This window comes from Heterodontus francisci, chromosome 10 (genome assembly GCF_036365525.1).
Source record: "Heterodontus francisci isolate sHetFra1 chromosome 10, sHetFra1.hap1, whole genome shotgun sequence".
Taxonomy (NCBI): domain Eukaryota; kingdom Metazoa; phylum Chordata; class Chondrichthyes; order Heterodontiformes; family Heterodontidae; genus Heterodontus; species Heterodontus francisci.
In genome coordinates, this window is record NC_090380.1 from 45,166,053 (window position 1) to 45,178,228 (window position 12,176).

At 43.9% G+C, this 12,176-nt stretch overlaps 1 protein-coding gene across 3 annotated transcripts in view; it reads left to right on the plus strand.

Moving 5' to 3' along the window:
- The window catches only part of LOC137374438 (cilia- and flagella-associated protein 47-like), a 777,638-nt gene that overhangs the window by 85,338 nt on the left and 680,124 nt on the right, over positions 1-12,176 (plus strand). For all 3 annotated transcript variants that reach the window (XM_068040550.1, XM_068040552.1, XM_068040551.1), the window contains one exon: positions 2,011-2,064. In XM_068040550.1, coding sequence (XP_067896651.1) covers positions 2,011-2,064 — 54 coding nt within the window. The remainder of the gene's footprint in view (positions 1-2,010; positions 2,065-12,176) is intronic.

Consider the following 12,176-nt stretch of genomic DNA (forward strand, 5'->3'; position numbering starts at 1 on the left):
GGAAAGGCTATGCATCATGTGCATCTGGATGCACTTCCTCACTCTGGAAAAGGTGAGTTTCTGAGGTTGTGCCTTCTGGAGTGATGCCTGAGCCTTCCTTCCATCCTGGTCAATGTTTGATTCCTCAGCTGGACTTGTTGAAGGCCTTGCAAGGCTGGTTGACTCTGCTCCACTACTTCTTCCTCCTCCTCCTCCTTGGAGGAGGAGGAAGAAGTGTGCCTCTCCTCTGTATCTCCCTTTTCAAGGCTCACACCTTTCTTTGTTATGAAGCACGCAACAGACCACCATAATCCTTGAGGGCGTGTATTGGAGTGCGCCCTCCCCGACTCTTCAAGGCACCAGAACCTCATCTTCAGGAGTCCAATGGCTTGCTCTATGATGGCCCTTGTTCTGAGATGGCAGCGGTTATAGCACCTCTGTGCCTCCGTTGTGCACAGGTGTCAGAAGCCATCTCTTCAATGGATAGCCCTTGTCCCCTAGCAGTCATCCATGTATTCTCAGCAGTGCAATGAACAGTTGTGGCACCTGCGATTGCCTAAGGATGGCAGCTGCCAGGGAACCATGCACACACCTTCAGGAAACGCTTGTGATGGTTGCACACGAGCTGAATGTTGACGGAGTGAAATCCCTTCCTATATATAAATGCCCCGGCTGCTCAGCTAGTGCCTTGATGGCTACATGGGTGCAATCAATACCCGCTGCACCTGAAGGAGTCCAGCGATGGAGGCAGATCCAACAGCCCTTTGTGCCTGTGTGGCTTGATCAGTGGTGAACTCAATGTAATCTGATGCCTTCTCAAACAGGGCATTCTTTACTGGCCTTGTGCTGTGATGGGCAGCTGCTTGTGAGATGCCAGTCAGGTCCACTGATACCTCTTGAAAGGACCCAGAGGCATAGAAGTTCAGTGCAACTATTACTTTAACAGAAACTGGCAGGGTGTGCCCCCATGGCCAGTGAGGAATAAGGTGCTTCTCTATGACGGCACACAATTTTGTCACCATATGCCATGATAGGCACATCCTCTGGCAGCACTGATACTCTGTCATCTCCAGGAAGCTCATTCTTTGTTGATATACGCAATGGTGAGGGTATCGCTTTCGTGCCCTTCCTGCCCCTTGTGTATCACCTCGGCATGTCTCAGGCCCAGTGGATTGTATTTGCTGTTAGAGCGCTTGCTCCTTATCGCTGCTAATCTCCAACTTGGAGTAGCTCAGCCCCATGTCCAAGGATGGCCTTCCTTGACAGCAGATGCACTATAATGGCTGCCTGGACACCCCTGCTCTGCCCCACTAACCACTGGAGGTTCACTTCCCCGCCCCCCTGCAAAAACATTGGTTCAGTGCCTACAGATCAAACTCTCTGCAACCTCTACAAACTCAGTGGCCACTGTGTGCCACTAAATGAAGAGCTCTCTAATCCTTTCACCTTTTATGCACAGCTCTTAAATGCACCCACCTCCATGACTGGCTCGCTACTGTGATTCCGCCTCCTCTTCCTGAATGTAGTTGTGACCCTGCGTGTTCCCTGTGATGCGCCTCCAAAATTGTTTTTTGTGCTTCAAAGAGGTCTCAGTTGGTTCGTTTGCATGATCAGTTGATGACCTGCCACCTTTGGATGGGTGCCGCTGCACAGGTCCCAATGCTTGCGCCAAAGTCACTGAGAGGCAGGACCATGTTGGGAAGTCGGCATTCAAAATTGCTGGCTTGGCTGCTTCTGTTCCCACCTCCTCAGCTCAATGTTTCAGGCTGATGACCTTTCATCAGAGTGGAACAGAAACAAAAACCAAGCTTTTCTCCCAGTTCTGATGAAAGTTCATCACTGATGCTGCTTTCCAGCATTTTCTGTTTTTATTTCCGATTTTCAGCATCCACAGTATTTTGCTAATGTTATACTTAGAAACGTTGAATTATCAGGTGAAAGGTATCCTATCTTACTACCAAGACCACATGTGCCTTTTTTTTGCTTCATTTTACTATTAATATTTTTATTCTCTCTCTTTCCTCTCTAAAGGAATTGGCATGTAGTGACGAAGGTTCCATGGGCACAAGAGACCATTTTTCAAAAGTGAGTTGCAACAGCAAATGTCAGTAGAGTTGGGGGGTGGTGGAAAAGCAAAGTGGTGGTGTGGGGGCAACAGACATGAGCCTTCTCAGAATCCTATATCCACACACTAGCAGGGCTTGCTGCATGGCCTTCAGATTAGGATTGCCAACCCTATTGAAGGTTAATTTACTGTGAGAAAAATCATTGGGGCATTAAACTATCTAATTTTTTCATTTTCTTTGAACTCTTTTGCTTATTAGTTATAAAAATATTGAAGATTTGGGGAAAAACTGGATGATTCTTGACTCTCAATCACTCAGGGGCGAATTTTACTGGGTCCCCGGCATCGGGGGTTGTGGCGGGGGTTGGGAAAATACCTCCGGGCTCTCTCCTGCCGTGGGCCTCGACGCCAGGAAGACCCCGCCCCACATTACCGGCGGCAGCGAGGCCTCATGGTGGCCTCCCGCCACTCGGTGATGAGAACATAATTAAAATATGTTAATGCATGTAAATTTAAGAATTAATACCACGTTGCGCCGGTTGTCCCGCTGCCATATTCCAGCCGGTTACCAGGAATCCCGTACCTTCGGATCTCCATTTGGAGATCTGAGGCGGCACACTGGTTGGGAGGGTGAGCAGGAAAGTTTTCAGGGCAGCGAGGTTGGGGGGAGCTGGGAAAGCTATTGTGATTGATGGAGGGGATGGTGGGAAGGGGTTGAAGGCGAAAGTTAATAAAGTTTGGCGGGGAGGTCGGGATCGCAAGGTAAGTTTTTTTTGGGGGGAGAGGGCAATAAATAAATTGTTCAGTCATTGACTGGGTGGGAGAGGGGCTTGAATCTTTTAGAATATTTTCAAATTTAATTTTAAAATGTATACAACTTAAAAAATTTAAATGAAGTTGAAGGGCTTGAAGCCCTTTAGAAATGGCGCCGAAACCTGCGCAGTGGCACCAAACGCCTTTGCCAGGGACGGAGCGCCCGCCGTCTCCACATCATCGGGGGATTGGGGGGGGGGGGGGTCAGACGGTGCATCCTGTCCATTTAATTGAGCCGCCGCGCTAAATATCGCGGTAGCTCTGCTCAGTAAACCTTACGTGTGCGCCCAGCAGTTTTTGAAGTTTGCCGCCGATGTGAAAGTGCAGCCCCAGGTAACAAGAGTCTGTTCATTTCCTGATTACCATGGGAAGGTGATGCGCCGTGTGGATGGATCTATCAGTGAGCCAGTGGTGGGAGCCTGTGAGGGGGGTGGTGGGGAGCATTTGGAATCAGGAAGTCAAATGATGAAATCTCCAGGAATACATCCAACGACAGTTGGCAACCCTGCTTCGGGGCAGGAATTGATTCTGTGTTCAATTTGAGTTTGGCTACCACTGTTCAGCTGAAATCTGTAAACTCAGACAGGCAAACAATAGAACCTGGGACCTGCTGGTCTATGGCTCACTGACTCAATGACTTAACCAGTTGAGCTATTGGGTGAGCCCGTTTTTTTATCTTTCTGAATGAACAGAAAAATTAAATTGGAGAACTTGGAAGTGCTTTAGAAATGCTTCATGAAATATAAGAACATAAGAAGTAGGAACACGAGTAGACCACACGGCCTATGAAGCCTGCCCGCCATTCACTATGATCATGACTGATCTTCTGCATCAATTCCTCTTTCCTGCCCGCTCCCCATAACCCTTGATTCTTGAGACACCAAAAATCTGTTTATGGCAGCCTTAAATATATTCAACAGTGGAGCATCCACTTCCCTCTGGGGTAGGGAATTCCAAAGATTCACAACCCTTTGAAGAAGCTTCTCCTCATCTCAATCCTAAATGATTATCCCCTTATCCTGAGACTGTGCCCCCGTATTTTAGATTCCCCAGCCAGCGGAAACAAGCTCCCGGTGTCTACCCTGTCAAGCCCTTACAGAATCTTGTATGTTTCAATGAGATTACCTCTCATTCATCTAAACTCCAGAGAATATAGAACCAATTTACTCAGCCTCTCATCATAGGACAGCCCTCTCATCCCAGGGACCAATCCAGTGAGCCTTCGCTGTACTGCCTTAAATGCAAATATAACCTTAAATATGGAGACAAAAACTGCACACAGTATTCTAGGTGTGGTCTCACTAAAGCCCTGTTCAATTTTGGGAGACTTCTTTGTTCTTAAACTCCAATCCCCTTGCAATAATGGACAACATGTCATTTTCCTTTAATTGCTTGTTGTACCTGCATGCTAACCTTCTGTGTTCCTTGTACAAGTACACCCAACTCTCTCGGTACATAAACATTTACAAGTTTCATGCCTTTAAAAAAATATTCTGCCCTTCTATTCTTACAACCAAAGTGAATAACTTCACACTTCCCCCCCCCCCTCCCATTATACTCCATCTGCCACCTTGTTGCCCACTCACTTAACCTGTCTATATATCTTTGCAACCTCTCTGAGTCCTCCTCACAGCTTGCATTCCACCTACTTTTGTATGATCAGCAAACCTAGATACATTACTCACTGTCTCTTCGTCCAAATAGCTAAGGCCCCAGTACTGATCCTTGTGGCACTTCACTAGGCACAGCCTTCCATCTTGAAAATGTTCCATGTATGCCTACTCTCTGCTTCCTGTCCATTAACCAATCCTCTATCCATGCTAATATATTGCCCCCAACTACATGAGCCCTTATCTTGCCTATTAACCTTATGTGGGGCACTTTATCAAATGCCTTTTGGAAATCCAGGTATGCTACATCTACTGGTTCCCTTTTTCCTACCCTACTAGTTACATCCTCAAGAAACTCTAATAGATTTGTCAAACAGAATTTTTCTTTCATAACACCATGTTGACTTTGCCTGATTATACTATGATTTTCTAAGTGCATTATTAAGACTTCCTTAATAATAGATTCCAACACATTTCCAATGACTGATGCAGCCTAACTGGCCTGTAGTTTCCTGTTTTCCCTCTTCCTCCTTTCTTGAATAGTGGTGTTACATTTGCTAACTTCCAATCTACTGGGACCATTCCAGAATTCAGGGAATTTTGGAAAATCATAGCCAGCGCCTCCACTATCTCTACAACTATTTCTTTCAGAACCCTAGGATGTAGGCCATCAGGTCCTGGGGATTTGTCGGATTTTAGTTCCTTAAGTTTCTCTTTTTCGCTACTGATATCTTAATTTCCTCACTATTTTTAGCCCCTTAGGTTACCCTTTATTTCTGATGTGCAACTTGTGTCTTCTATTGCGAAGACAGACACAAAATGTTTGTTCAATGTTTCTGGCATTTCCTCATTCCGCATAATAATTTCTCCTGTCTCTGCTTCTGAGGGACCAATGTTTACTTTAGCTACACTCTTCCTTTTTATATACTTGTAAAAGCTCTTACAATCTGTTTTAATATTCCTAGCTGGTTTACTCTCATTTCTATTTTTTCCCTTTTTATCAACTTTTTGGTGGCTCTTTGCTGGTTTCTAAAACACTCCCAATCTTCAGACTTGCTACTATTCTTTGTAACATTAAAAGCTTCTTCTTTTAATCTAATACTATCTTTATCCTTAATTTCCTAAGTAAGCCACACCACTCTTTGAGCCATGCGTTTATTCTCTTATCTGCTTGACCCTATGCCAATTGGCATGTGGCTCAAGTAACATTCCAGAGATGAATGCCTTTGATGTTCTGCATTTAATTTGGACCCTAACTCCTCAAACTCTCTCAGCAGAACATCATTCCTAATTCTACCTATGTTGTTGCTTCCTACGTGTACCATGACAACTGGACCCTCCCCTCCCACTCCAAGTTCATCTCCAGCTGGCAGGCAATACAACCTTTGGAGCTCCTGGGCATGGCTGCAGAGAACAGAATCCCTCTGACTATACTGTCCCCTATCATTACCACATTCTTTTTCGGTCCCCCCACTTGAATGGCATCCTGCATCATGGTGCCATGGTCAGTTTGCTCATTCATCCTACAGCTCTTGTTCTCATTCGTACAGGTCGGAAGCACCTTGTACCTGTTGGTCAACGTCTAGGGTTGAGCGTCCTCCATCACTACATTCTGGATGCCCATATCTGCCTGACTTGCAGTCACATCCTCTTGTCCCTGACCATTGCCCAACTCTAAAGTTGTACTTAACCTAAGGGGATGACTACCTTCTGGAATTAAGTGTCCAGGTAACTCTCCTCCTCCCTGATGCTCCGCAATCTCTGCAACTCAGACTCCAGCTCAGCAACTCTGAGCTGAAGTTGCTCCAGCTGTAGACATTTATCACAGATATGATTGTCCAGGACTGCGATGCATTCCATAGATTCCCACATGTTGCAGTCACGCCACACCACCATCACTGCCATATCAGTCTAAACTTAATTATTTAACTGTATTTATTTAATTAGTCAATTAGTTATGAATTTACTCAGCTAAATTAATAGCAAGTTAAAGTCCCTAGCTTGCAGACAAAACAACATTCATCAGCTATTGGAGGTTGGACAAAAAGATATGAAAAACGGTACCTCTTTCTCAGGGCCTGGTCAGGTCACAAAAAAAAAACCTGACCTAAACCCGACGGAACCACATCGGACCCGAGCCCGACAAGGCCCGAGTCCCTCCATTTTTTCCCCACGCCCGACCTGACCAGACCTGAGCCTGACCCGACCACTGGAATGTTCCCTTTACTTACCTTCCGATTCCCAATTTGAAGGAAGCTGCAACATGAGCATAATGACGTCATAGAGATGCTCACTTGCTCACTGCGCAGACTCAGAGTTTCCTTCTTTGACGTCCCGGGCTCCCAACTCAGGTAGGTTTTTTTACTTTTAACACTTCTTGCTGTGCGTGTCCGACCTGGACCTGGCCCGACCCGGACCGAGCCCGAAAGCCAGACCCGGAAGAGCGACCCGACCCAACCCGAACCTGACACATGTCGTCGGATCCTGTAGGGTTCAGGTAGGGTAGTAGGCCTTTACCTCTTTCCCCTTCTGCATCAAATTCCCACCTGCACCAATATCCTGATGTAGCACTCAGTCCTCGAGGCATTCTGTCGTTGGCTTTCTCTGTGCCATGTAACTGTGTGCGGTAGCAAAACTTGACTACTTTTATAGAGGAGATATTGATTGCAAATCCTTGGGAAGTGCCCCTTAGTGAAATTAAAATGAAGAAGGGCAAAACAACAGAAAATGTTTGCTGCTGTTACAGTGATTTCTAGCTACTAAATATGTCTTTCTTTTTTGAAAACGACACATGATGTAATGCTTAATTTCTTCTTTAATTTGATAATTGTGCCTCAACTGGAGAGTATTCTCTTCAGAAAATAGGAACATAAGGAATAAGAGTAGGCTTTATAGCCCCTCGAGCTTGCTCTGACATTCACTAAGATCTTGGCTGAACTTCTACATCTACTCCATCTTCTTAACTATCCCTATAAGTTGTAAAGAGGATGTAAGGAGGCTACAAAGGGATTATAGATAGGTTAAGTCAGTATACTCCATTATACAAATGGAGTACAATGTGAAAAAATGTGAAATTGTCCATTTTGGCAGGAAGGATAAAAAAGAAGCAGTTTATCTAAATGATGAGAGATTGCAGAGCTCTGAGATGCAGAGGGATCTGGATGTCCGAGTGCATGAATTGTAAAAGGTTAGTATGCAGGTACAGCAAGTAATTAGGAAAGCTAATAGAATATTATCATTTATTGCGAGGGGAATTGAATATAAAAGTAGGGAGGTTATGCTTCAGCTATGCAGGGCATTGGTGAGACCACATCTGGAGTACTGTGTACAGTATTGGTCTCCTTATTTAAGGAAGGATGTAAATGCATTGGAAGAAGTTCAGAGAAGGTTTACTAGACTAATACCTGGAATGGGCAGGTTGTGTTATGAGGAAAGGTTGGACAGGCTAGGCATGTATCCGCTAGAGTTTAGAAGAGTAAGAGGTGACTTGATTGAAACATATAAGATTCTGAGGGGTTTTGACAGGATGGATGTGGAAAGGATGTTTCCCCTTGTGGGAGAATCTAGAACTAGGGGTCACTGTATAAAAATAAGGGGTCGGCCATTTAAGACAGAGATGAGGAGAAATCTTTTCTGTCAGAGGGTCGTGAGTCTTTAGAAGTCTTCTTCAAAAGGCAGTGGAAGCAGAGTTTTTAAAATATTTTTAAGGCAGAAGTAGATAGATTCTTGATAAGCAAGGGGGTGAAAGGTTATCCGGGGTAGGCGGGAATGTGGAGTTGAGGTGACAATCAGATCAGCCATGATCTTATTGAAAGGCAGAGCAGGCTCGAGGGGCCGAGTGGCCTACCCCTGCTCCTAATTCGTATGTATATCCATTGATTCCCTTAGTGCTCAAAAATCTTTCAATCTCAATCTTGAATATACTCATCGACTGAGCATCCACAGCCCTCTGGGGGAGAAAATTCCAAAGACAAAATGTTGTTTAAATCTGGAATACAGGCTCTCTCACAGACAGCTCAGCTTTTGTAAAGAACTGAAAATTAACTGATGGGTTTTTAACATCACATTAAGCAAGACCTTTTCCTTGTGAGATAGAAAGAAAGGCTTGCATTTATATAGTGCCTTTCACAATCATTGGTGTGTTATTAAAAACCTGTGTTGTTCATTTGAGTAGTAACAATGTTCTGGTTACAATCACTTTATTCCCTGCTTTACCATACAAAACAATTTCAAGCGGAGTATATTAGCAGACAGAGCACAATTGAACACAGGTATGCATTCTTCTCATTGTACAACCTAAAATAAGAAAATGCTTATACACTATTTTTCTTTAGCAAGTTAGAATTTTTTCCTTCTCTCTACTGATAGTCCTTTCACTGCACATTGCCTTATATGATAATCTGTAGCCTAATTCTTAGTATCTGGTCTATTCGTCAGACATCAGCATCTTTTCTGTTGTTGCTGTCAGTCTGGAACAATCTGTTGATCAAAATTGAACCCACTAACTATTGCTAGGCTAATGTAACACTCTCTCTCTCTCTCTCTCTCTCTCTCACTCATTGTATCAATAGTCAGGATGTCCCAAACAACTTTACAGCCAATAAATTACTTTTGAACAGCAACAACTGTTGTAGGGAAAGGCTCAGCCATTTTTCACACAAGGCCCCAGAAAGAGAAATGAGATTAATAATCAATTAAACTATTTTTGTAGTATTAGCTGAGGGATAAATGTTGTCCTAGACACCAGGAAAACTCTCCTGCTCCTCTTTGAATAGTGCCATGGGATCTTTTACATCCACTTGAGAGGACAGAATGGGTCTTGGTTTAATGTCTCCTCTGAAATATAGATATGTAGTTATATAAAAAACACATTGCCCTGGATTTTGCGGTCAGTGATGAAGCAAGGACGTTGCTGCTGACCTTGAAGAGCACTTCGCTGAGAGACCTAGTGATCTCTGCAGCGTGAACTTTACCTCCTCTTACTATGCAGTGGATTGTAGCATTCTTTCATAGGGATTTCCAGCGTGGAGCTGCAATGATGTCATCAAGCTGTCCTAGTAGCTAAGCACATTGAAGAATTCTCAGACACTCCAACCAGGAAATGAAAAGCACTAAAATAAAATTACTTAAAATTTTTTTTACAGAGAGCAAAATAAGGATTGGGATATACATATGGGATGAAGGTAGAAGCTAAAATATCGTGAAAAAAACTTTTAAACAAATTTTAAAAATGTATTTTAAAAAAACGAGTAATTAATCTTAATGGTGACATTCAAAAACACTCCACAAAGATAAAATTACTTTTTCAGGACTAGGTCTGTTGCTCCGGAACAGTTATAACTTAGTTTGCCATTAAAAATCCAGTTACATCTGATTGAACAAGGTGTAACATTTTATTGGGTTTCCAACATCGATGTGAGAGTGGAAAATTAGACGTTCTTGTCACATCAACTGGTTTCAATGATTGCTGGTTCTGACGGGAGGGTCCACAGCACAGTCTGCGGCAGAGCAGTGAATAACAGACCGCAACTTCAGGATTTCTTTGTTAATCTGCGCTTGCGATAAATCCTGAAGTTGCTGTAAGTTTCAGAGGACTAATGATAGAAAATACTGATATTCGCTGTCAAAAAACCCCTGAAAAATCCAGGCCATTATTTCAAACATCATATCGTGCAAGACCTTTTTCTTGTGAAAAGGTAAGAAGAAAGAAAGAAGGAAGGAAGGACTTAGGAACTTAGGAAATAGGAGCAGGAGTAGGCCATTTGGCCCCTTGAGCCTGCTCCGCCATTCAACTTGATCATGGTGAATCTTCTACCTCAACGCCATTGTCCCACACTATCCCGAAATCCCTTGATATCTTTCATATCTAGAAATCTATTGATCTCTGTCTTACACATACTCAATGATTGAGATTCCACAGCCCTCAGGGGTTGAGAATTCCAAAGATTCACTACCCTCTGAGTGAATAAATTCCTCCTCCTCTCAGTCCTAAATGGCCTACCTCTTATTCTGAGACTGTCCTCTGGTTTTAGACACCCACAGCCAGGGGAAACATCCTTCCTGCATCAACCTTGTAGAGCCTGCTATTAATATTGGGAGTTTGGTGAGTGAGAGAGTTTGGTGAAGAGGGGAACCATAAATTAATTAAGAAAATAAATTTAATTTAATGAACACAATAAAGATGGAAGGACAAGCGATGTGCTGTGGCTGCAGCATGTGGAAGCTCCTGGATGTCACGGCAACCCATGGCAACCACATCTGTAGTGAGTGTCTGCAGCTTGAGGAGCTTTGGCTCAGAGTTAATGAGCTGGAGGCTGAGCTGCAACATTGCGATGCATCAGGGAGAGGGATAGTTACCTGGATACTTTGTTCCAGAAGGCAGTCACACCTCTTTAGGATAGGGCCATCTGATTTGGTCAGTGGTCAGGGACAGGAGAGTGTGACTGTGAGTCAGGCAGGTAAGGAGATCGAGGGGAGTGGAGGAGCCGCAACCCTTCCAATTGAGCAACAAGATCGAGGTTCTTGCAGCTTGAATGGACAAGAGCGAGGCTGTTGTGTGAATGAACAGACTGACCATGACACCATGGTACAGGAGCCATTCAAGTAGGGGGGTGGGGGGGGGGGGCGTTAAAAGGAATGTAGAGGTAGTAGGGGAAAATATAGTCAGGGGGATAGAAATAGTTCTCTGCAGCCAAGAGCAAGAGTCAAGAAAGCTGTGTTGCCTGCCCAGTGCCATGGTTTGAGATACCTGCTGAGGGCTGGAGAGGAATTTGCAGTGGGAGGGGGAGGATCCAACCATCGTGGTGCATGTAGGTACCAACGACATAGATAGGACTAGGAAGGAGGTTCTGAAAAGGGAGTATGAGGAGTTAGGCACTAAAATAAAAAACAACCTCAAAGGTAATAATCTCTGGATTATTACCTGAGCCATGTGCAAATTGGCATAGGGTAAGTAAGTTTAGAGAGATGCTTAAAGACTGGTGTGGAGAAGTGGGTTCCTGTTTGTGGGGCACTGGCACCAGTATTGGGGAAAGTGGGGATGAACTTCACTTGAACCATGCTGGGACCAATATTTTAGCAAGTTGTATAACTAGGGAAGTAGAGAGGGCTTTAAAATAAATAGAGGGGGGAAAGGGATCATGTTGGGGAAGATTGAGTGAATTAAAGGGAAATGACAAGGCAATAGATCAAAGTAGCAATAAAGGTAATGATGATCAAAGTATGGCAGGAAGGGATAGTAATTGAAAACTTAAGAGTGTGCCAGTGTACAGAGATCACAAAAACAGTGAAAAAGCTGAATTAAGGTCTCTGTATCTGAATTCCTGCAGCATTTGCAATAAAACAAATGAATTATCAGCTCAAATAGAAATTCATATGTATGACCTGTTATCCATTACAGAGATGTAGCTACAAGGAAACCAAAGCTGGGACCTGGATATCCAAGGATGTGTTACATTCAGGAAGGACAGGAAGCTGGGAAAAGCTGGTGGGGTAGCTCTGTTAATTAAAGAGGGCATTAGCACTGTAGTGTTAGATGACCTTAGTTCTAAAGATGAAGACGTAGAATCAGTTTGGATGGAACTAAGAAACAGCAAGGGGCAGAAAACATTGGTGAAAGTTGTTTTTGGCCAACAAACAACAGTGGTAATGTAAATCACAGTATAAATCAGGAAATTAGAGGTGTGTGTAACAAGGGTAATACAGTAATC